Source organism: Pseudopipra pipra, chromosome 2, assembly GCF_036250125.1.
Source record: "Pseudopipra pipra isolate bDixPip1 chromosome 2, bDixPip1.hap1, whole genome shotgun sequence".
NCBI classification, from domain to species: Eukaryota; Metazoa; Chordata; class Aves; order Passeriformes; family Pipridae; genus Pseudopipra; species Pseudopipra pipra.
This window is the reverse complement of record NC_087550.1, coordinates 103,716,648-103,742,527: the sequence shown is the minus strand read 5'-3', so window position 1 is coordinate 103,742,527 and position 25,880 is coordinate 103,716,648. Positions and strand designations below refer to the sequence as shown.

At 38.5% G+C, this 25,880-nt stretch overlaps 1 protein-coding gene across 6 annotated transcripts in view; it reads left to right on the top strand.

Moving 5' to 3' along the window:
• The window catches only part of MAP3K15 (mitogen-activated protein kinase kinase kinase 15), an 83,501-nt gene extending 57,621 nt beyond the window's left edge, over window positions 1-25,880 (top strand). For 5 of the 6 annotated variants that reach the window (XM_064646727.1, XM_064646726.1, XM_064646730.1 and 2 more), the window contains 17 exons: window positions 979-1,074; window positions 2,452-2,539; window positions 6,263-6,396; window positions 6,971-7,098; window positions 8,815-8,945; window positions 9,237-9,342; window positions 12,376-12,533; window positions 16,196-16,379; window positions 18,903-19,080; window positions 19,791-19,965; window positions 21,318-21,503; window positions 21,924-22,029; window positions 23,238-23,448; window positions 24,299-24,411; window positions 24,578-24,675; window positions 24,777-24,853; window positions 25,373-25,880. In XM_064646727.1, the coding sequence (XP_064502797.1) occupies window positions 979-1,074; window positions 2,452-2,539; window positions 6,263-6,396; window positions 6,971-7,098; window positions 8,815-8,945; window positions 9,237-9,342; window positions 12,376-12,533; window positions 16,196-16,379; window positions 18,903-19,080; window positions 19,791-19,965; window positions 21,318-21,503; window positions 21,924-22,029; window positions 23,238-23,448; window positions 24,299-24,411; window positions 24,578-24,675; window positions 24,777-24,853; window positions 25,373-25,490 (2,287 nt within the window). In that variant the 3' untranslated portion in view covers window positions 25,491-25,880. Of the gene's footprint in view, window positions 1-978; window positions 1,075-2,451; window positions 2,540-6,262; window positions 6,397-6,970; window positions 7,099-8,814; window positions 8,946-9,236; window positions 9,343-12,375; window positions 12,534-16,195; window positions 16,380-18,902; window positions 19,081-19,790; window positions 19,966-21,317; window positions 21,504-21,923; window positions 22,030-23,237; window positions 23,449-24,298; window positions 24,412-24,577; window positions 24,676-24,776; window positions 24,854-25,372 lie in introns of those variants that run through there. The other variant, XM_064646729.1, reaches the window with a different exon arrangement.

The window sequence follows — 25,880 nt, the reverse complement described above, 5'->3', positions numbered from 1 at the left end:
AAAGTGTATTTTCACATATTTCTATAAAAGTCTTCTGGCAAAATTCTCATGTTTTGGAACATTTTCCATGTGCTTAATGATGCTTCAACAAGTTGGTCTTGTAACATGCAGCAACTTTACTATAGTCTACTGTCATTTTACCTAACTGGCTCAACAGAGTATAAGCAAAATTGAAGACTTTGACTTTACAGATCGTGCAAGAATCCAAGAAATTTTAATAATTTGATGCAAAAAAATACCTTTAACAAGCATAACAACTCGGCATGGTGTAGCATAATACTGAAGTGCAAGTGTTTGGAATAAGAAATTAATTTGTAGATTTACTTTCATATTGATATTGTCTTTTGACACTTCACTTTTCAGTGCATTTAGATGGGATATATATATAGCACTGACAAGACAGGATATGCGATAATTAATCCCTTTGTCAGAATTATTGCTGCAGTTTGGAGTAAATATTGGTCATTCTGACACTTGTTCATCAGTAGTAAGGCCATAAAAAGTATACACTGAGGAAAATCTGCTAACTGTTGGTATTTCCCAGTTCAGTTTTAATGTAGGAGCAATGGAATAAAAAGCTGAAATACTTTTCAAGGTTAAAAGAAAGGCTTTCTGGATAGCTGAATTAGTGTCAAAACAATTCACTTTCCATTCAAGTGTTATCAAATACCAAGAAATCTGACAGAACTGTGGAAAAATGGAGGTGGAGGTGAACAACAAACTGACCTCAGTACACTTCAGATAAACTAGTATTTTACTGAAGTAAGCAGTAGCTTATTTATCAAATTGGAGGTAGGATTATAGAATATATAAACAAACTCAAAACTCCTAGTTATAAAGAAAATACATATAATCTGCCTTGCTGAGGTAATTAACTGTGAAAAAGATGTTTCTTAAGTGTTCGTAATTCAAAAAAGTTAACTTACTTCTTCTAATAGTTACATCCAAAATACTACTTTCTTAATGTGAATTTTACAGCATTTCCAAGTTTGATGAACGATGTTGTTTTCTATATGTCCATGACAACTCTGATGACTTTCAGATCTACTTTTCTACAGAAATCCAGTGTAGTAGGTGAGTTCAGTTTGTGAGTGTTGCGTGCCTGATCTATGTTCTAAATAGAACTGATTTAGTAAAGGTTGAAAGATGACATTTTTGCTTGACAAAATAATTATTTCATCACTTACTTTCTCTCAGTGAAGAAGCATTGAGCTAAACACAGTGATGTTTAAAGTGATGATGTCCCATTACACTTGTCTGATTCTAATTAGTTTATCTACAAGTCACTTGGTCTGAGAAAAGGCTTACCTAACTTATTCTAATTTATAACTGTTATCTTATTTTTGTGTATCTTGATCATGTCATGTAAGTTTCTACTTTGTTTTAGGTTCCCTTATGTGCCTGTTTAGTTTGATTTAAGAGCAACTAGATATAATAAAAAATTCTAACTTATATTGTATCACAGATCTGTGTTACTGTTGCACCTGAGGTATTTACTGACCATATGTTTTCTCTAAACAGTAAGCAGGCTAACTGAATTTCAGACCTAAATCTTTACAAACCAAATTCTTCCTTATGACTGATATTTTCATATAAACCTTCTGAATGATGTAGGAGTGAGTTGTTAATACACTTAGTATTTGGAGTTGAATGCTATATTCACTTTTATTGCAGTAATTACTATTTGTATATTACATGGAACAAACTTCGGTTAAAGAAAATTACTAGTTTTGTAGAGTGTGTTGCATAAAGCATAGGAAACTCTAAAATAATGTTACCTCCTCAGTCTTAATTTGGCATTGCAATTTGTGTGTTATGAGACATGGTTGCATTTATTCAGTGCACTACAGGAGTCTGTTTCAGAGATGTGTCTCTGTTAGTAAAAGAGATGTGAATGTTTTATAATAATTTTTAATAATTGTACCATGTGTTACAGAATTTGGAAAACAGCTAGTGGCTCAGGTGGGGAACTAGAGGAAAATGTTCCTGTACTTAAGGATCTCCACCCCAGAGAACTAGAAATTAGTTAAAACTCTGTTCTTCTAAACATGTTACTACTTTTATACTTTTGGCTTTCTGAATGTCTGACAAGAAACCACAACATCTGATTTTCAGAAATACCAAGTAATCACACTTGCAACCAAAAGTGTACAGCAAAAGTATTTGAGTATTGGATCTACCAAGATTTTACTATACAATTACAATAGCAAGCAACTGTTGAGTCCTGCTACAGCAAATAAAATAATCTGATAAATAATGAGGCTTTTCAGTGTGTTTTTGATGTTCTTCATCATTTAAAATGAGATAAATATGGAGAAAGTAATGGAAAGAAACCTATGAACATGCTAGTCAGTTTATTAGCTTGAAAGCAAAGCCCACCTTGTGAAGAATCTGTTTAATCTTTCAAAAGGATATTCTTCTTTGATCCTGTGCTGTTTATTGCTTTTTTAGATTCTGTGGTTTGGTGAAAGAAATTTTGTCTGATGGAGTTGGCAGTACTTTGGAACTAGAAGGAGAAATAGATGGAGACACATTGGAGGTACGTCAACGATAAAAGATCTGGAGCTTGTTCTCAGTCTTCCCTGTACTTTCATATCAGTATACTAGAAAGATAAAAAATAGCATTTAAACTCTTTAATTGCATACAAAATTTAAACTCCTACAAAATTATTTGCACGTGAAATTTGCATTCATTTGAAAAAAAACACGTTTTTGATGAAGTGGGCCTGTTACTGCTGTAAAATGTATAAATCCCTAATGAAGTGTGTTACTGAGTATGTATTTTGTTGCAAACAATCTATAGATGAGAATTAACTGATATCAGCTGGATTAAAAAAAAAAGATAAAATACCAAATAAATTCTAGGAAAAAGGTACTTCAGTTTTTCTAGCTGTTACCTGATACCGTTACTGCTGCGAGTCATTTCATCTGACAGGCTTCAGTCCCAGAGATTTGCAGATATTTAGGATCAGATTAATACATTGTACTTTTTTCTTATCACTGTAACACCTATATTAGGAACCCAGTAGCTGTAGGCTTTCTTTATAATCAGTATGGTGGGGGAAAAAACCCCAACCAACTTGGAAAAGGTTATTCACATATTATGTGGGCTCAGGTTAGGGTAGGTGAATCCATGTCTTCATAAGACAGTACCTCATAGCAGACGTCCAGATTTGTGGCACTGAGTACATATCCTGTGCTTCTTTTTATTTGTCTTGAAATCTGAAAAGCCACCATAAAAAGTAGGTTGTAAGTTTTATTTGTGGTCAAGCAAATTTAGTCAATCTGATTAATGAGCGTGAAAACCCTACTGTGGTTTGTTTGAGCTGAGTATCTTTCTGATTGTCTCATGCCAGCAACTCTCTCAAGCTTATGATTCAGAGCAGCTCTTCATGGTAGCAAACCTTTTGTAGTACCTGAGGCTTCAGAAGAGGTTTAAGAAAGTAGAAGACCCTCTACTGTACCATTGAATGTAATTGCATATGGTGAAGAAGATGAGTTTTTGCACTGGAGTTTCTGCATAGTGGCCACAGAATTTTTCCTCAAGTGAAAAGGACAGATATTCACATCTGTTAAGCCCAGCTTAATACATACATTTGTGGTCTGACATAGGGTCAGGGCTCTGCCTTGGTAAAGACAGGGTATCTATAGCTGCAGATTTTACATTACATACTTATGTACATAGCTAATAGCAGGACAGTCTCCAGACACCACAGTCTGTTCAACTGTATAATAGTCTCTCAGAGGAAGTGAGTTCACCATGGCTCGAGCCTTTTAAAAACTGAACTGAAAAAATCACTTGACAATGCACAGCAGGAAACAGTCCTGCATGAATGAGTGGCACATGGAGATATGACTGCAGAAATTAATTTTAAATATTTAAGCTATATCATTCTACATATCTTGAAGTTTTCACAATTGTACCGTGTACTTGCTTGCTGTCTTAGGTTAGGACATTAAAGCAGAAATCAAGATACAGAAGGGGAGAATTAATTAGTTTAGTGTATAAATGAGCTAAGACACTTAACGTCTTCCTGCAACCTGAGATCTTACATTTTAGAAGAGACAACATGGAAAATGCAGCTTTGTATGATCTTGATGGGCTTAACCAGCACAGAGAAAGCAGAAGTTCTTACTGTTAATAAAACAACTGTTTATATTTGGGGAAGAAATAACATCCAGCACAGTCTGGGAGAAGAAAATCAAATTTCAGTTAGAATCCGTATGAGAATGTTGTTGCAAGGGGTTGTATATTTTGTGTATAGTCTAGTCCTACAGCTAACAAGTATTTTGAAGACTGAATGTGGAAGTCCTGTCTGCCTTAGGGTATTCACTTCTCTGTATTGATACTGAAGAAGTTCCTGTCACTTTAAGAGTGCCTGATGTACCCCAAGTAGGATATCCTGGAGATCACTTCTGCACATTCGTGCAGAAGGTCAGCTATGAACACTTGTTTACTTATACTCAGTGGTTGGATTGCACATCCAGTGGATCACATATTCAGACTTTTGGCAAACAACAGTGATTTATTCAATCTTTGTAGCTGTTGGAACAAGAAGAGGCAAATGTAAAGTGGAATCAGGTATATACGAGTCTATTAACTGTCTACTAACTAGCATTGAATTATAAATCCCAATGGTTTTCATGTATCATGGGACCCAGACTGGAGAACATAGGTTTCTCCACAGTGATTACAGGGTTGGCTTAGAACCAGTCTGTTGGAGATGGGGTTGCTGTCAATCTTAGATTCTGCAATGTGACTGCTACCTTTTTTCTGCACAGTTTTATGTCATATGATAGCTGTGAAAGCTGGATATGCTCCTACCAAAGAACCCATCAAGTTTTGCATATGGCATTTTGGGTCAGTTATGCCTCTTGTATAACAAGATTATGTTGTGAACTGTAAGTGCTGAAATATGGTAAATGGAACCCTACCAAAGCTGTGCTAGCTCGAGTTTGGTTCCACTAAGCAGATATATGCTGTTAGGATAAACGACAGATGGGTTTCCTTTAGCACATTCCATACAGCAGCATGAAACTTGACATCTTTGCTGAGGCAAAGAAGGGGAATGTCAGTGAGAAATGGATATTGCAATAACAGAGCTGCAGTATGGACTGGGAAGACACTTCAAGGAAATAGATCCCAAGGCTGTATTCTGTTTCGGAGAGTCTCATTGGACAAAGCAGAAAAAGTGGTCACTGACAGAAATTTCAATAGTTATGGCTATTGTAAAAAAGGTTTATTGTTTGGGTGTTTTTTAATAGAGAATTTATATGAAACCAGAGAGAATACCCTGCAGTATTCCCATATGGGACATGCTCTTGGATGTGGGAATATATTAGTGGAGGTCTGTTTACTCCTGATAATGTCTGAGGCTATGAAACTGTCTGATTCCATTCTTAACTCTTTGCAAAAGTGCTTTTTCAATATCCTTTATCAGTTCCCTGATTTAAATCACAGATGTGCTGCTTAACCCAGCTTCCATAAGAAATTTGGGTTTATGTAGTGTCTAGGGTGAACTTTCACTGAGCAACATTCACTGACCTTTATAGTAGGAGAGCTCTGTGACAAGATCACTGTATGGGACAAGACCATGAGGTGGTGTAAATTAGTGTAGCTTTACTGCAGTCAGTGAACCAGCACTGAGTTATTCAGCTGGAAATAGGACCCAGCATGTTTCTGCAGCAGTGGAAAACACCACTTCATATATTTAATATTTTTTTGAGAAGATGAACTTTTTTTTTTCTTTTTTTTGCCTACTGGAAAAGCTCGTAATGAGGGGGGGAGTATGTCAGAAATTAATTTTACTGTGGCTAAGCTCAAATGAGAATCTAGGGTCTTAAAATAATGTCTACCCACTGTAGTGAGAATATCACTATTTATTAAACCATTGGTTTAAAAATTATGGGTTGTGTTCTGTATATTTATATATTCTGAAGGCTCTGTCAATAGTTTGTAGAGATGATACTTTTTGACAGCACTGTTCCATTGAATTTGGTTTGGTGTTGTGTTCCTTGTTTGGACAAAATGCATCTCGAAGTTGGTTAGGGATGATGGTTTTACAAAGCAAGTGTAATGGAAATTTTACAAGTTGTATAATGTTATCTGGGCTGTCAGACAACCTGTTGTCCTACAGCTGTGCTGCAGTAACCTCTCTGTGCTGTTCTAACTTAGTACATAACTGTTGTTAAGGCTCTCTGTAATGTCAGATGTTAGGGATAACAGTTTCTGTGCTGCTTTGTTCATTTTTTCTGCTTGCAGTATGAATATGATTATGATGAGAATGGTGAGAGGGTAGTTCTAGGGAAAGGTACTTATGGAATCGTTTATGCAGGAAGAGACCTTAGCAACCAAGTCCGAATAGCCATCAAAGAAATACCCGAGAGAGACAGCAGGTAAGACCTAATTTATTGTTATATACATGCTTGTAATAAAAATGCACTCGTTTGCTGAAAACTTGCTCTTCTTAGTATGTGTTTCTTTGTGGTTAGTTTATGAAGTCCAGATATACTAAAATCTTGCCTCCTGATATTCAACTCTACTCTTTCGAGAATAAAAACTTTTAATTTTTTAAAGAGTTATGATATATATCATAAATGTTACAGTTTGATAATGTATATTCATATCAAGTTGCAGTTTTATCTCCTTTGTATTCTTTATGGAGAGGGAGAAAAGCATAAAAGGAGCTCTTTGGTGGCAAAGAGAGTACTATGTATTGATAGAGAAAACACACATAAAAATTCTTTGAGGGTGTGTTTCTGCATCAGGGTTCTTCTGAGATCTGTCTCTGTACTTTTTCTGACTATGCAGTGAATCACACTGCAGTTTGAAAGTCATGGACAAGATTTTTTCTGAGAATTGGATGGGTATCCCTAAAATCCATTCTGTTGTCAAACTAGCATCTAAATGTAGTCTAGAACCTTTTCCTACCTGATGAAATACTCATTGGTTATTTTCTTTTTTAATTAGATATTCTCAACCTCTTCATGAAGAGATAGCACTGCATAAATATTTAAAGCATCGGAACATTGTACAGTATCTTGGATCTGTTTCAGAAAATGGATACATTAAGATTTTTATGGAGCAGGTGCCAGGAGGTTTGTATCATTCTGAGCTTAGTCTCTCAAAGAATTCAGAAGCAGTTGGGACTCTAAACTTACTGAAAGTTAGTAGATATGCACTTAATATGTTTGTACACTGTATATAGCTTTTCTGTTGGGACATCAACTGTAGGTGTCATTCTTAAATAAAGAGTAGATTTGAAGATCCCAGTAACCTCTCTCCTTTCTGTAATAATTCTAAACCTGGAGAAAAGTCATTGAAAGTATTTGGTGTCGAATACTTGATTGTTATAAAATAATAGTTAGAGCTGTATAGTCCATTTAGCTTGAGCATCTGAATGACGACTGGAGCTTTTAGAATAAATTTCTGTTGAGCAGTAACAGTGATAGAGCAATTAAGTACTGTTTTGTAACTGCTATATACAAAGCACTGCTATTTCCTAGGTAGACTGGAGGTAAAAGTGATATATGCCCCTTGCTCATAATTTCCAGTTTCACTTTTCCAGCATTTCTACATTTTAGGATGTGCAGTCCCTCTGTATCCTCTCTAGTTTATGTTTTCATCTTCCGTTTGCTATTTACTCTTCAATGTCAGGGATGTGTCAGAATGAGTGTTAAATTATTGTATGACTATAATTTGCAAAATAAAAGCAGAAATAATAGAAAGAAAGATCAGGTTTTCTAAGAAAGATCCAGACACAAACATTCGAAGTGTAATTAAATAGATCTGGGGCATTTAATATAGGGAAGTTGTTTAATTTTTTAATTCTTGTGACCTTCTCACCTGAAAGCTGAGACAGTATGACCTGCATGATGCATACAGATGTGATGAGTTTATATCAACACTTCCCCTGTTTTCCCACACTTGTTAACAGTATCAGCTGGTGTTATTTCCAGTTCATATATGCACAGTAAAGTGGGCTGTGATTAGTTGCTAATGTCAGGATATTTTTGAACCAATTCAGATACTTTAAACAGTCTTAAAAAGGAACCAGCTGTTCGGAATATACAAGATTCTTTGAGGAAACTTAACTTGAGAAAGCTGTTGGTGTGGACTGAAAATTCCTTTAGCTGAATCTGTCTGGCATTAAGTAGACCCACTGCATTTACATTATTTTATGCAGAATAAGCAAAACTGTTCTTTTTTTTGCTTCACGATTAAAATATTTGAGTTATTTAAAGATTAGTTTTATTAGAAGTAGGGGAAGTGTGGATGACCTACCTCCTACTCTGAACATCTATTCAGAGGGTTTTTTCAGGAGCTTTCTCTCCTGTCTCTGAATATTTCCAGAAGTTAATCCCATATTTGCAAGGAAAAGGCTCTTTCTTTTTTTCTTCTCCCTTTCCCTCCTTGAGAAAATCAGCTTCTCTTTGCCCATGCATGTGGTTCATGAAGTGTAGTTTATAACATGACAGAGTGTTACCTTTAGTCTTTATTTCATTAAGGGCTAAATGGGTGCTAGTCTTAGTCTCAAGAATTTTTAGAATGAAGTGAGGGGGATGGACCCAGCGCTGTCAGAACATTTATTCTTGTCTTGGAGGTGGAACCTGAGCTGAGAAAAAAGAAATAACCAGTCAAGAGCAGAAACTAAATATTTGCTTTGAGGCAACTAGGAAGAATTTGGCTTAATTATAGGAATTCCTTTTCTCTTGTATTAGGATGGTGAGCAAAGGCTTCATCCAGACTTAAATGTTTCATGCTAATTTGGGGATTTTGCTATCTTGCCACACTTTCTTCTTAATCTCTTGTAGGCAGCCTCTCAGCTCTCTTAAGATCTAAGTGGGGCCCAATGAAAGAACCTACAATTAAATTTTACACCAAGCAGATTCTGGAAGGCCTTAAGTATCTCCATGAGAACCAGATTGTACACAGAGATATAAAGGTAAATTTTCCTTCGGTGTGTCTTGTTTGATTTGCTTTTTATCTTATTTACTTCAGTTAGTTTTACTCTGATCTGAAGTAGAATTTTTAATAGGATTTCGTGGAAGCTTAAAACAAAAGGAAAGTATAAACCAACCCCTTCTCCCTGGTGCTCCTGGAAAATTCCTTTGTAGAAAAGTATATTACAAAGATAACTGCAAACTTGAAGGAGTTTTATTGAGATTTAGAATCTGTATTCATCTGTCTCCCCTTGCTCCCTGCCTTCCCTCTCTCTCTCCTATTCAAACCACAGGGGGATAATGTTTTGGTGAACACCTATAGTGGCGTGGTTAAGATATCTGATTTTGGTACTTCCAAACGTCTGGCAGGAATCAATCCATGCACTGAAACGTTTACAGGTGAGATGAATTTAGCAGAGTTTATCAGGGGGTTTGTGATAGATTTTGCATTAGAACCAAAAGGCTCTTTGGATTTGTGATGAAAACACTATTAGGTCTCTGTTTTCAGGGAAGAGTCAATGGGAATATGATTACCATAAACACAGAGTTGATATCCTTCTATTTTTTTAAATGTAATTTTTTTCCAATTTACTTTTTTTTCCCCTCCATTTTTTAAGTGTGATGGGGTAATAGTTTTTCTTCTAAGTGTTTTTCATTAACTAACAGTTGATTTGTTGCAGTTACATCTGGAAACACTTGAATACAGCAACTTTTTCATTTAATAATCCTGATATTAGTAACTCATACATGCACACTTTCTGGATGTATGTTTAAAAGTGCAGAAAACCAAACTCAAGCTTGTAAATACTTTCAGTTTTGAGGCGTTAATTATAAAACCCAACCCACTGACTAACTCGGTGTTATGGCAACAAAAGTAAAAAGAAGTTTACATAAAAATGTTAGGCTGATGTGTTACAGAAAAGCTTTCAATACAACATTGTTGTAAAGACTTGTAATTGGAGAAAACAAAAATTGCCAAGCACCAGGTGAAACTGCACATTGAAAAACGAATATATGGTCACATAATTGCTCAGTTCTGTGATCACTGAAGATACAGGGTAGCATGATGGGTTTTTTTTGTTACATGGCCTTATGCAAAGGCTGGTATCACAAGCCTCTTACTGGCCTGCAGTTTAAATAAATGGTACAAATGAAAATTAAATTCTTAAGGTTCCGAAGTAACTTGCCTTTCTAAGCTTTTTTTACTCATTATTAGCAAAGCTTGTGAATTGGAAACTAGGCCTATATTACATCATGATCTGAACACAGCATGTGATGTCTGCATCAGTGTCTTATCAGATCAGCTTCCCATGTGCAGGCATTTTAAACAAATCAGTTCCCTTCCAAGCTGTAAAGATTGTAGTTAGAATCAAATTAAGTTAGAAGCTCCTTAAAGAGAAGAAAAAAAATTATTTGTCCTGTTGATAATCACAAATGCAACATTTATTTGTTTTGTTAAGAAATTAAGAGCTACAAGAAGCAATCTCTTCAGTTTAGAGATGCCACAACAGATACATAGATGACATTATATCTGAACAGAGCTGGTTAAATGCTGGCTATTGAAGCATTCCTGTAAGTGCTTCTCAAACAACTGATTTCAAAAAATAATTTTCTTGTCAATCATCTTGCTTATGCAGCTGGATTGATAATTCTCTAATATGTACAGGTCTCTTGTAGTATCTGAAAAAGTATTTTCAGGTTTTTCCTGTAATGTTTGTCCTTGCCATTTTTTAGACTGGTTCAATACAGTTACATTCCATGGAAAAGAGTTGCACTACCACGTGGTGCTCATTTCTGCAGGTTATTCTGAAGACTTTAGATATATGAAGGGGTTCCATAAGGTAAAAATTGAAGTAATGGTGGAAGATGCTTTTGTGGCTATTAAAAGTCATAGTCCAAAATTTAATTTTTGCCCAGGAAACCACTATTATGGCTGATTGCTATTACGGTTAGAGCAGGTACTAAGGAAAAATCATTCTCTCTTTGCCTGTATTTTATATACTCCTTGGTGCCTTTTTAGCAACTAGTTATTATTAGAGATGATGTATGGAGAAATGGCATCTAAAGAAATGTCACCATACTGTAATAAAAAGAGGTAAATCTTTCCTTGTGCCCTTCTTTGTTCTCTTGCATGTTTGCAGCCCTGTTTGTGCCTTCGAGATGTAATTTGCCATGAGAATAAATATTTTACTTAAATTATCATTTAAAATCAGTAAGCAGGTAGCTATATCCCAGAGAGTCTTAAAAGGTCTCTTTCAATTTGTTTTGTTCCATAACTCAGTACATAAACCCTGGTTTTCATGCATTATGTAATAAAATCACATGATGGGAAGAATCAGACTTCTAGTGGTTTAAACATTATATCCCTCCTTTCAAGACACACAGCCTAGGGCAAAACTGTGGCTTAAACTTCCATTCTGCAGCAGTCACATTGAATGAACACAGTGATACCCTTTTTTCTTCACCAGATGTCTTTTACTTAATAGTTCATAGCTTTACCACGATGTAGTCTTATTGCATTCTTAAGAAGAAAATAATTTAAAGATGTCATAACAGAGCTGGTAGAAATTCAGGTGGAGAAAATACTGTAGTGTTCAAAACACTCAGAACATCCAGAGGTTTCTGCTGGTGATGTGGACCCTTCCTGTAAATACCTCATGAGCTGGGTTAGTGTATGGTTCAATGTCAGTTATTTCGAATTGACCAACTTTTATTTATTCTTTTACTGTATTTTTTATTTATCATTATTATAACTAGTATTACAGGCAGATTGTCTACAGGCAGATTGTCTACTTTGTCACCATGTATAGCTTTAGAAATTTCAACAGGTTTAGTTAGCTTTAGAAGTTCCAACATGTTTGGTGTTCGTTTTTTTTGGCTAACCTTGGATGTCAGAAATCCCAAGCACATCCAAGACTTCCTGGAATTCCAAATAAATTATGATGGGTTCCCTAATTGTCTTATATTTACAAAAATAGCTTCTTTTCAAACTAACGGTTTTAAATTCTCTGTCACTGATGTTCGCATTATTGGCGTAAAAATATGAAAAATTATTCTCATGAGGAAATGTCACTGCAGATTTTCATTATCTCTTACATAATGAAAATAATCTTTAAAATTGCATAATCTTTAAAATTTGGTTTCTGCAAAAATTGTTGATGTAATTTTGTGTTCTGGGGAAGCTTTTGGAATATGTGGTGAATATACTTTTAGCAGTTTGAAACCTTGTGTTAGAAAGGAGGGGCAAACAGGTAGCATATAAAAAGATGTTAAAATATAAGTTTATGTCAAGTTTTCAGTGCTGATTCAGGAAATCGAGTATTTATGTTATACAGGTGGCATTTGACAGTTTTTGGCTTGCTGAGTAGTGTGTTAATTCTCTTCCATAAGAATGAAGACTATACACTTGACTGTTCTTTTTGTCCTGACTAGGAACCTTGCAGTACATGGCTCCAGAAATCATCGATAAAGGACCACGAGGATATGGTGCACCAGCTGATATCTGGTCACTGGGCTGCACCATCATCGAAATGGCAACAGGCAAACCTCCATTCCATGAACTAGGGGAGCCTCAAGCTGCAATGTTTAAAGTAAATACAGCTTCATTGCTTTAGAGCAATAAAAAAAAATAAATTCAAATACTAACTTATTTTATAGTATTAATTGGTAGTAACATTTTGTGACATGGGTTCTTTTGCACAAAGCCACAGTCTGACCTGTGTTTTTGGCTCTCACTGAATGATTCTTCTCTGCTCTAAGCTGTATTGCTCTAGGGGTGATCAGTTATTTTTGTGCTGGAACTAGGTCATGACTCAGAGCAGCAATCTGAAAAATAAGTGAAGACGTATGAAAACTAATATTCTCTACTGTCTTACTTCTGTCATCTCCTGCTCTTGGTTTATGATTTCCTTCTTGTAACCAGTCTCTCCAGTAATGACAAAGAAGTTATTTAAGTATCTGCCCAGGGTATCTGCCCGCCTTGTCTTTCAAAGGTCCAGTCTGTGCAACATTCTTCTGTTAGGAAGATATGATGGATGAGGGCAGGGGGGTAGCTTTTCAGGATTTCCAGTGTGTACTAAAGGAGTAGAATACTCTGTATTTTTCATTCTAAGTCCTTCAGATCAGAACTTCCTTCTCTGTAAGCTGTTGTCTTTAGTACTTGATTTCTCATACTGTATCTGTTTTCAAATGCACAAATTAACACTTGAGAATTCTTCAGACACTTTTGATAATAAATGTTTGAAAAAAGTTGCTTGTTCTGACTCTAAAACTAACAGTAGTGTAAAAGCTATGATGTGATTATTTGTCAAATATGCAGATTAAAAATTTTTGGTTCTTCCCTTGGCTTGTGTAGACCTTTACCAAAGTACTTAAGTTTTCACTTTTGCTTCAGAGTCCTCATTCTTATAATGGGGAAAATATCCCATCCATAACCCAGCAAACTGCTTTAAATTACCAATGTTGTAATTCTTTAGTGTATGTTGTTGAATGTTACCATGTGGACATTAGTATTAATAATTGATGGAACCATGGTGGCAAAATCAGATCTTTATCAGTAGGTATAGTGATCTGGGCTGCGGTTCAGCATGACATGTAATGCCATACATCATAATAGCCCTGTGAGTTGTCCCATGCACTGCAGGTAAAAGGCAAAGAAAGAGGTTATTGTGGGTTTTGATGTAGTTATTTCAATGGTAAAATACGTCACCATAGTGCTGTCAATTGGTGACATACCTCAGAAGAAGCTACCTGGATGAATGTGGTTTGGCTCACTAAAGCTTTCCTGAGGGAGCCATGGAAAGAGACTTTTGCACATGGCTGTAAATGTCAGGTACAGTTCTGTTGGCAGATGCCTTTTCATCTTATGTACCTGGCATGTAGCTGAACAGTTCAGTGAGTTACACATCTTATTTTTCAGCAGAGTTTATTGAACTGTCTGGAAGTTCTGGTTCAGTTCTGGAGGCTGGTTCTCTGTGCAGGTTCACAAGGTGAGCTCTGGCAGGATCGTGCCTGTCCCTGCCTACTGCTGATAAGCACTTCCAGACTACAGAGATGTGTTCTGAAGTTTCAGAACTGTCATTTTTAAAATACATTTCATGCCTTTTTTTCTTCAAGGATGTGGCAAACTTTTTAGCATTCTTATTGCAGACTGTGTTAATGTGCTACAGTCAGGCATTTGTTTTTGTTTTCTGTTTCTTGGCTCTGCTGGAACCTGCTTGGAACTGTGTCCAGCTAGGCACCATAAATTGCAAACCATGTTTTCTTTGTCTGTATAGTAAAATGGATGCTCTGTTGTGCATAGGGCAGGTGAGGAGGTGGAGGGTCTAAGTGTGGCTGTGCAGTCACTATAGAAATTGCAAATGACCAGAGAGTTGGACAAAGAAGAGAAAAGAGGCTAGAGTAAACCAAGAACTGGAAATAGTTCCTGGCTGGGTGTGTGTTGTGTGGTGTTTCATCTATGAGCATAGAATCTGTGCATCTGTGTCTGGTGAAAGGAGCACTAACAAATGGCATTCAATAGAGACAAAATAAAGTAATGTTGCCACAGAATTTCTGGATGCTTGTGACAAAACTTAATCCTCTTAGGCCACAGAGATTAAGATCAGAGACAAGCTTTCAGATTGCCTGGTCCTGGTTTGGGCTTTCCTAGATTTTTGTTAAGTACATAAAGGTACCATCGGAGTGCTATCAGCATCTGACACTGCCCCAGCTGAAGCTGGTTGTGTGAGCCTGTCCCTGGAGTGCACACAGAGGAGTGGGCTGGCCACAAGAGACAGACTGATCAAAAGCAGTTTTCAGAGCACAGCAAGCTGGTGGATGTCTTCCCTCTCTGCTCCAAAGCCAAAATCCTGCTTGGGCTGGCATTTTTTTAAGTGGTGAAACTGTATCTACCCCGTTTATAAAACACTGTCCAAAATGTGTGTGTGGTTTTACAAATCAGATAAAGATGCTTCATCAGGCAAGGTAAATGTATAGCAGTGATACCCTGCCAACAGGATGCAACATGTATTTATTTATTTATTCAGTTTCTTTATTCAATGCATCAATTTAATTGTAGAGGTTATCGAGTTGTGTATTTTAAAAATGTTACATGCAGGAAATCCTGAGTCTTGAATGTGCTCAGAGTCATGGCTCAGAAGGTCTTAATGCACTATTAGCATTTTATTTCTGCACTGTCATTCAAACAGAGGCACGACTGCTCAGCATTTTTTGCTTCAGCTTGCATTGAAGCTGAACCACTATTGTGAGTGCCTAATGGTGCCACAGTGTGTTAATGCAGCTGTATAATAAGATTATTTGAAAGCAGCTGGCACTTGTTTAACTGCTGGGCAGCTGTCTCCCTTGTGGCCCCTATCTTTGTGTTTGTTCTCCAGAATGTGTTTTGTGTAAAGATGCTGAGACTACAAGCTGTAATCCCACCAGACACGCGCCATACAGTGCACATGGGTTGTACAGCTCTTGCTGCAAAACAGTTATGCCAGATTGACATTAGAAACTAAGAAGGCAGAGAGAGAGCTGGAAAGATCACTAGAGAGCAACCTGTAGAAGAACATTTTTCATTACTTAAAGAAAGAGTCTTAAAAGAGACTGTTTTTAAGTAGTGACTTTAAAGAGTCATTACTTAAAGAAAGGTTTAACAAGGGTCTTGGTAAACCTTTGGACACCATGTGATTTTCAGTTAAACAACACTGAAAGACTAGGGAAAGACATCTGGCCCTAGTCCAGGGGTGGCGACAAGGTCTGGCAAGGTCACTGAGAGTATTTGTGCAAGGAAATTTGGCAGCAGTGGGAGCAGAACAGGTGCAGCCTCAGGCAGTCAGTGCTAGTGGAGGAAATTATTCCTGTTCCTGGGCATGAATGTGCTGGAGGAGGCAGCAACTGAGACACAGTCCTGGGCAGGGGTGATGGGAAGCCTGTGCAATAACTGGAGGGATTTGTGGCTGGTAAGAGAAGCAGTGTTTGAAGCACTTGGTGTGGATAATGCCCAGATCCTGAGATTGCTTGAAAGCACATGGTTAGATACATCCATACCTTGACATTTGTTTAGTATCACATGGATATTCACACCATGTTTGCAATGAAGTAAAACAGGATTAGAACCTCGTTGTCACTTCACTGCTCTGTGTGGGTACCTGGATCACTCCTTTTCCACAAGAGCCAAGAAAAGTGTGAGAGATCATATAAGAAAGCTTTGGCCTATGGTCTCCTTGCATTTTAGGAAAAATAATTAGTACTTCTGTTTTACTTGTAGGTTGGGATGTTTAAAATTCATCCTGAAATTCCAGAATCGGTGTCTGCTGAAACAAGGGCCTTTATTTTGCTCTGTTTTGAACCTGATCCTAGTAAACGTGTTACAGCATCTGATTTGCTCAGAGATTCCTTCCTGAAGCAAGTAAACAAGGGCAAGAAAGGCAGAATTGCATTCAAGCCTTCAGGTAAGGAATTATCAGCCAAATCCAAGTCAACATCATCATTAAGTGTTATATAAAAGATTGGAATCATTAAGCATTCCCTTTTACAAAGAACATTGCTTGAGCCAGGAAAGCAGCAGGAACTCAGCTGTTGAAAGTGCCTGTGATTTGTAATTACCCATATTTAAATTTAATAATGCCAAGAAAATATGATGTCTTGTTTATTTTGTGTTTTGCATGCTGAAATCTCTCAAGGCCATTTTTCCTCTCCCCATAAATAAATGCCTCTTTTGTATTAAATTAAAATTAGAAAAATGACATTTGATGAAGACTTGCTATAGCAATTCTACATTTTAGATTCACAATTATGTACTCTTCAGAGGTCTGAGTTTTACAGAGTAGATGTTTGGCACCTGAAAATGTAGGTCTATTAGGTGTTTGGGTCAGCATTTTCAAACTTGATACATAGCATGGAAGTTTGGCACAGAGGTGCTGAAGTAGCTGTCTAGTGGGCTGTTTTGTTTTATCTGCATAGCATGTTTCTTCTCACCTCTCCCCCCAGATATAGCAGCCACTTTTTCAGTGATAAGATAATGAACCTTAATATAGGCCTGCCAAATAAATCATTAGCATTTGGAGGAACTGGCCATTTATAAACAGGCAGAGCCATTGATCTTGCTGCTTCTTTCCCCTGTCTGCACATACACACACACTCCCTATGCAAATTGAATTACTTCCCTTTCTGCACTTTTTCCCTATCAACAAGGAACTTTTGAAAGAACGAATTCTAAGGAGAAAAACATAGCAAGGAATTTATAAGACCTAGCTGAATTGGCTTCAGCAAGGAAATGGGCCTCATCTGTTGTCCTGAGGGACACTAAGAACTCCAGTCCCTACAGTTACCCTGAGGTCATGGCAGAGGTCCCACTGCTCAGCCAGGGTGGTGGCACTCAGGAGCTGTTGCCAGGCTGTGCCTCGCTGCCCCACTGCAATCATTTTCTCTTGTGGCCTTTCAGCTCTTGCTTGAGGATATCTTCCTGGAAAAATTGTGTGGCATTAGAAAGGGTGGACCTTGCCTTGTTTGCTGCCCTGGGAGCAACAGGCTCTTTGTCAAACATCAGGGAAGACACAGTTGTCTTTTGGACACCCTCCCCCTCCTTCTGCCTTCCTCCTTTCTTCTCTTCTCCCGCTCATTGATGAGGTTATGGATCTCCTTCAGATGGTGAGGATCTCATGCTACAGGGTTTAGCACTGAGCTGCAGCAGGAAGTGAGCTCAGTGCTGGCCATGGACATGAACAGAGTGGGCAAATGCTATAAAAACTGTTTGTTGGGTGAGGAGAAGGAAAGGCAATGTGACTGCAGAAGAGTATGTGTGCTTTGCCATGCTGGAGCTGGGGAGAGCTGTGCTGGCTGCTGCAGCCATCTCCAAGGTGGGTTTGGTGGCCTAAGGCAGGTCCTGGCCCAGCAGTTAGCACAGTCTCAGCTACAGCAGTTCACTGGCTTCTCCCTCTACTGTTTCCCTCACTGTCAGTTTCCTCAACTTTGTTCCCATCTTTCCATCTTGTCTGTCCCTGTCCCCTTTTTTCTTTGCAATAATAAAGGTGGCCCAGAGCAAGTCTCAGCCCTTACTCTTGGGACAGCAACCCTCAGTTTTCTGTACTACTGAGAAGCCTTGAAACAGGTCTTACAAGGTGGCCTATATTGTTTTATTTCTGTGACTGTTTAACCTCAGCCATTTGAACATCAGTCGTGTGCCAGGGAATCCGTCAGAGCTTCCTGAACAACTTTTACCTTTTAGCTCTCTTCCTCCCCCACCTCTACACAATTTGTAGTGACAAGTATCAAAAAAAACTTCTGTGATACTTTAGCTCCATGGATGTGTGCACCCTGAGTTGAAAGAACTTCCTTAGCTTTCCTACCACACAACTGCGAACTGGCAGTCGGGATTACAGCAAGCTCTCATTATCTAGGTTTTTTTATTCCTTCTTACTTTCAAGATGAATTGGAAAGGGACAAGAGATTTCCTTCTAACTAGTGCTGAGAGAGAGTCCTTACTGAGGGCAGGGGGACATATGAGTGAGGAATTACATGCCCATTAGCACGAGCAGAGTTGAGGAGGGCAGGTAGTAGAGTATTCTCTGGTTAGAGAAATGGCTGTGGTGGAGTAGTCAATGAACCTATTGGTTCGATTCAGGCTCTTTAAACAGCTGTGTATCCAGTTGTACCACTTTGTGGGACAGCACTAAGGAGGACTATGTGTGTATATATGTGTGTGTGTGTGTGTGTGTGAGAGAGAGAGAGAGGGTAACAAAATGGCATTTCATGTGTCCTGTCTTCGGGTTCAGCAGTTACATGTTCGCAGCTTTTATTGCCTATGCATATAACAATTTTGAGTTGTATTGCTGCTTTTTGTCAGCAAGATTACCTCTCCCTCAGCCATTTTGCAAAATGAGGTCTTGATATCACTGAAGATGATCACAACCGTTTCAAGCATGTTGCCCTTTTTGGCCTAATTCTGTTTCACATTTTACTCTGTCTGTTTGTAGATTATAATCGTAATACATCCCTCCCACTGCCAATCCATGGAGAACAGGCTGGCAGTAGCAGCAGTGAGCATGGCTCTGTTTCACCAGACTCTGATGTACAGCATGACGTGTTTTTCGAAAGGACAAAAAGATCCATTTCAGAGATTCAGACAAAGCATCCCATTTCCCATTTACTAAGGTAAAGCATTTGCTTGTTGCTTGACATCCTTGAGGGATTTTGTGGATTTAATTCACATTATATTTTATCTGAGGTCATTTTTTTCACATAATGGCTAGAGATAAGTAGGCGTGTTAAACAGGAAGTTAGTTGCATAGGTAGGTTACCAGTTGATGTAAATATTGTCTATATTTAATAATGATCAATGATTCTTCTCCTTTAAGGTTTTCACGTACTTATATACTTTACTCCCTCCAATGAATAAATGTCAGTCTTCTTATTTACCAAGTGGATACGGATTCAGGAGTCAAGTGAAGAGTTGACCCTTCCCTGTACTCATGGAAAAAAATGTGGGAAAGGGGAAGCAGAAATACAGTTCTGCAGCTCACAAAGTACAAAGCAATACCTTCAAATTAGTATGTTACAGTATGGGTCCAGAAAAAATGAATAGTTTCAGCTTTCTCCAAAACTGACTGGTGCTGACTGACATTAATGCCAGCTTCTTAGCAGGGTGAAATCAGCCATGTGCTTTTGGCTTCAGTGGGTTTTGAACCAGCACAGGATCTGAGCCACCTTCTCTCTCAGAATTAGCATTTAACAGTCTGATCAATCTGCTGCTGTAGTTTGAATTCCCTTTTTAACCTCGGAACTATCCCTACTCGCTTCTGACGGTACTGCTGCGTTGCTAATGCTGAGGTCTCTCTTGTGCGTGTGGCCCGGTGGTGACACAGTGTTCCTGATGAGGGCTCGGCCTCGGAGGACAGGAGTGCCTCTCCTTCAGTGGACGATAAGGATTCTGGACTGTTCCTGCTGCGGAAGGACAGTGAACGCCGAGCAATCCTATATAAAATCCTCAAGGAAGAACAGGATAAAGTTGCTTCCAATTTGCAGGAGTGTATTGCACAGGTAATTTCACTTCAGCTCTCCTTTTTCCATGTAAAAGGAAAATAACAGGTAGTAGTACTAATAGATGAGGGTGCTTGGATTGTTTCTTCTGTGAATATCTTTTATCTCTGAGACCTGTAACTGTGTAAGCCATTTGCTGTTGTCTGAAGGGATAGCAAACACCAGCTTTTGGCTGCTGCTTTTGGCTGGTTTTATCTGAGGGAAAGGTTGGGGCATTTGATATGGGGCTGTTGAGACTGAGGTTGGTGGGTTGGGTGGTTTTGATATTGTGTTTTCTTTTGGCTTTTAAGGACATGGAACTAGAACACCATGTAGTAATAGGTATGTTTTGCTTAAAAAAGCTAAAGTAGATTTTCTGTAGAAGGAAAGGTTCAGTGGGAATGTTTTGTGACTGTAAAGAGAAGCAAGAAAAATCATGTTTGCTTAAGGCATAGCCAAGCATTGGCACACACCTGTACACACCTGTAACAGAGCTGCTGGCTTGGCCTTTTCTAATGTCTGCGTCTAATGTGCCTCTGACCTCATTTATTCTTACCAACGCTGTGTTTTTTCACATGGACTGCACTCACATAAAGGGGAGCCTGCTTAAACTACCAAATAGCTTATAGCCTTACAGAGGACTAAAATTTGTGTGTGAGATCTTAGTCAGAAATAACCAGGACCCTAAATTTTTTCCACAATAAACAATTATTTAGTAAGAGCAAGTCCTACTTCAGTCTTCAGCTGTTTCATAACACTGTAATCCTCTCTTTTCCATAATTTATGTAATACTTCTCCCTTTACCTTTTAATTATACACATTGTTGTTCTTACAGACACTTGGATGGTTATGGGACACTGTGGGGGTTATGGACTGCAAATCATAGAATGAACACTTGTGAATCACTTTGCCATTTTAGACCTTTTTCTAACTTGGGATAAATGCATATATAAACATACTTTTTTGCCTAAGGAAATGAAACGTCTGCATAATTAGATTTAAGTCATATTCATCTTTTCAAAAGGATAGCATCTAAAAAAATTGGGTCTCTTAGCAACTCACTGTGCTGTTTTTATGGAGGAGAGCTGCCCTCTGCAGTACATTGTGGAAATCTGTAGATACATTCTGCAGCCTCTTCCCTTTGTGACAGCCACAGTAGCAGTAGACATAATTTCTTTTTCAGAAAATAGAAGTTACTATTGAAAAATTTTCTTGTTAGGAAAAGGTAAAAACTAGAGACTTTGCAGAAATGAAAGTTCTATGGTTTCTCTGCATCAGTGAGAAATATACATAAGCAAAGCTATGTAACCCTAAAAATATGAATGCTAGTAATTAGATGTTTACTTGATATACGTTCATTATCTTTTCTCCAGAGCTCTGAAGAACTGCAACTTTCAGTGGCCCACATCAAGCAGATTATTGGGATTTTAAGGGACTTCATACACTCTCCTGAGCAGAGAGTGATGGCTTCTACCATATCCAAGTTGAAAATGGATTTGGACTTTGACAGCACTTCCATCAATCAGATTCATCTGGTACTGTTTGGATTCCAGGATGCGGTGAGTTCCTTTCCTAGTGCAGGGGGAGAAGAATTCTTCATAGAATCACAGAATAGTTTGGGTTGGAAGAGACCTTAAAGATGACCTATTTCCAACCCCCCTGCCATGGGCAGGGACAACTTCCTCTACATCAGGTTGCTCCTGGACAGAGCTTACCCCAGGGGTTGGTTCGGAGCTTCTGCACTGTTCCTCACTCCTCTTCCTCCTTGCACTCTAGAAGGGTTTGAATGTCACAGTCTGGTTTGAAATGTTTGAAAGCTGTAGCCTAAAACTGTCAAATTTGTTGTTTAGATTTTGAAAGGTGGGAGAGTTTCAGTGCTGTATGCAGTTGTTACCTTATAAAGCTTTACTGTGACTATTGAAAAACAAGATTCTCTCTCCTAAGGTGTGAGCAAATGTTGTTTGCTGCTACATTTACAGGTGAACAAAGTATTAAGAAATCACTTAATAAGACCCCACTGGATGTTTGCAATGGATAACATAATCCGCCGTGCAGTCCAAGCAGCAGTCACTATTCTTATTCCAGGTAAATCAAAGCAGCTGAAAGCAATCCTTTTTTCAAAAAAAGGTTTTTTACATATCAAAGAGTTACAGCAAATGGAACGGTTTAGATGTTTAATCTGTCAGCATGCCATTAACTGCATCCCAAGCGCCACTCATCAAAGGCATGGGGTCAGAGTGTTGCAGAGAAAGAAGTGTTGATCTGGAGGATTAATGCTGTACTTTCAGTACAAAAGCACATAATGAGGAGAGAACCGCAGTGGTTCTGCACCTCCAGTGTGGGTGCAAAATCCATGCACCCACATGACCAAAAAGGCAAATTAAATTCAGTCCAAGCTGGAGATTTTCTAGTAAGAAAGAAGATGACTTTCTACCACATGTTAATGACATCCAGGGTGGGTAACACTGCAGATTTGGTTATATGTTCTGAAAAATTATACTGAGGTGTGGAACAGATGTGTAGAAGGGAGTGCATTAATAGGAGGAGGAGGATTCTGGCCCAGAGATGGACCGTCGTCGGAAAAATCGCCAGCAGGAGGATACATTACAAAGAACTGTCTAGGAATAAGTTAAGTTGGAAATTTGCAAGTAGTTTTGTAACTCCCTGAAGTGCTGAGCACCCCTTCCTGTGTAAGAATGTTCTGACAGCACTCTAGGGAGGTGAACCCTTGCAATCCTAAGTTGCCATGGCTTTAAAGCCAAATTGGCCAAATCTTTTAAGACTTCATTTGTACCAGAAAAAGGGCAGCTATTCTTTGGTGAGAAGGGTGGCCACCTGCAGCAAGTTTAGAGGACTGGGGTTAAAATGCTACCTGGAGGAGAGGAAAGCTTTGTAAAGTCTTTGGTCCAAGGCATTAGGGGAAAACAACTTTTTTTTTTCACAATTTAGAAAAAAGTAAGCTTTCAGGAGTTTCTCATTAGCATATTTTATTAACTGTCTTATTATTCAAATCATGATATTTGTCCCCTCTATGACTGTGATCTAGAGCTACCTACCTCTACTGGTGCACTGCAGCACCATTCATTTCAGACAGAGCTGATGCCAGAGAATCTGTGGTCCAGCTCACGTAAGACTTTATTGCAATAGTGAGCAGGGAGGCAGCAAAGCACATTGTGCAAACAGCCACTGCCTCAGCTGAAGCTCCCCACCCACAGTAATAAAGAACAAACTGCAATACTTCTGGAAAAAACTTGTCAAAAAAATCCTATCCTTACCCTCTTTTCTTTTACCAGAGCTTCGTGCTCACTTCGAGCCAGCATCAGAAACGGAAGGTGGGGACAAGGATGGTGAGGAAGTGGAGGACAGTTTCCAGCCCTCTGAACAAAACGGGGCTGAGGATCCCGCCATCACATCTGGAATCAGCACCCTTAGCTCTGTGGTGTCACATGAGGCTCAGCAGCAGCTCAACCAGGAGCTGGGCAGACTTAAACACGAGACCTTAAGGTAACTCTCCTGTAAAGACTGTGCAAGCATTTTCAGGCAGTCTTTGAAAAGCTCTCAGACTTTGCTTTCTACATTGACATGTGCTTTCTTAACATAAGTACTGCTCACCTATTGCCTCCTGATAAAGGAGACCTTCCAGGAACACAAATGGATTTGGAATACACTGGCAGTACCAGTATGACAGCTCAACACCCTGCAGTACAATTTTTATTTCTGTGTAATTATTTTTTTAATTGCAGAATGTCACATTGGATTTCTACTGTAATTAGGTTTGTGCAACTGTGCCAGTTTCCTTCCTACTTCCTTGGATGCCACCTGACTTGGTGTCAGTGCCTTAAGGCTGTTCCTGCAAGCAAAGGCCAGAGCAGCTCTGTCCTCATGGGACAAGCTGCCCACTAATGAGCACAAGCATAGCTCAGCAGAGCCCCTGCCCTGTTTCTCACAGGTTACATCTGTAGGCTGCTGCTGGTGTGTTAACAGCTGAAGGTCCCATTCTTCCTTGTGGATGTGATGTGAATCTGTGATCAGAAAGTCCCTGGTAAAACATCAGTGTTACACTGTTCAGAGTAAATTACAGTATAAAGGCAGCAACTCTTCCCAAGGAGGCTGCAAAACAGCAGGAACAGAATTTACAAGCTATTTATTAAATTCTGCAGGTGAAAGCCTTCAAATGCCACCCCTAAGTGAGTCTCAGACAACTGAAATGAAATCTGTAAGCCATAAAAGATGTTACTTATGACAGTATCTCTCAAGTGTCTCTGTCCTGTGGTAGTCATTAAAAATGATAAGTATTTTTTTCAGCTACTTATTCTCAGTGTGGTGGTGTTTGCTCTCTCTCATATGCTGCCAGGCTTTTGGAACACCTTGTTCAGAAGGAGAAAGAGTATCAGACCCTCTTACGACAATCTTTGGAGCAGAAGACTCAGGAACTACACTTGCTTCAATTAAAACTTAAACCTAAAGGTATGAGGAGATACTGCATATTTTGACAGTTGCACACAAATATATGGGATCACATCTTTGTCAAAAGGATGAAAAACTATATCGTTCAAGCTTCAGTAAACTGAGAACTGCCACTTTTGCCCTGGTTTTGAGGTATATTAACCTTTATGTTTGTTTTCTGTTAAAGACTCTCAGTGGTCTGCAGCGACTTTTAGAGAAAATGCCGACCCTGAGCTCATGAAGTGGCTGAAACAACAAGGAGCAGACTTGGATGCCATTAAGAGGGTAAAAAGAACCCCCACCTTTTAGAAAAGGTCACTGTAGTCATAATTAGCAGATTGGTTTCAAAGAAGAAGTAATAATTTATGAATAAATTTGCCTTTTAGTTTGCTGAAGAAGATTATACACTAAGTGCTGTCCTTAATGATATCACCAAAGATGATTTGCAATATCTTCAACTGCGGTAAGAAAGTACTTGTTAGTTCATTGTTCAGAGCTTAATTAATATATTTTGTAAAAAAAACTTCAATTTGAAGTTCAGTTATTCAAATAAGCCAGTGATAGTTCAGAGGCAGCTTCTCTCAATTTCATCTGGATTTTCTGTTAAAGTTTTTCACGTCTTAACCGAAACAATTGCACTGAGGGTGCTTCAAGCCATCAGACTTCTGGCATTTATCAAGGTTGGGAGCTATTTCTGCACCCTTCAGAACAATGTAATCATGTGGAAAATAAAGAACTTATTTTTCTTACCCATTGATTCGAGACCTTTTATCATGTTCTGTTAAGCCCTGGCTGACCTGGAAGTTTTAGCTGTAACCATTAAAAAAGTGTAGTGTTTGCTGTGTACTGTAGACTGATGTACTGTGTACTGACAGACCATAAATGGTCTATCCTTGGGATTTCTAGCTTTACTTCTTGCTCACTTTAAAGCAATGGAGATGATGGAGTTTTCCCTAACTATTCTCCATTTTCCTTCATATAGGGGTGGTCTTCGCTGCAGAATCTGGAATGCAATATTAAACCACAGGCAAGCCTCTGGAAAGACCTCAGTGCAGAAGGCTAATGCTTTGGAAGAACAGGAAATGGGAATAAGCAAATGAGATACATTCCCAACACTTAAATTATTAGATGTATATATTTATATGTACAGTGGCCCTGCAGGTTTTGCACAGTTGTGTAGCTCGTTTGACCATCAGTGTAATACACAGTGAATAGTAACAGCTTTTAAGTTGGTGTCAATGCACTTAAATTATTTATGGCAGAGTAATGCACACAATGCCTATCAATGTAATACAAAGCATTAGCTGAGCAAAAACCCAACCTTCTCTGCAAACCTGAATTGGCTTCAGCATTGTGAAAACTGTGAACTTAAAGTGTGTTACAGTTCTGCCAGCTGATGGTTTGAGCAGGGAGGGGATATGCTAGAGCATGTCATTCTTTGCAGGTGAATTTATACAGCTTTTTGTATTAAAGCTGAACTAGTGAAAAAA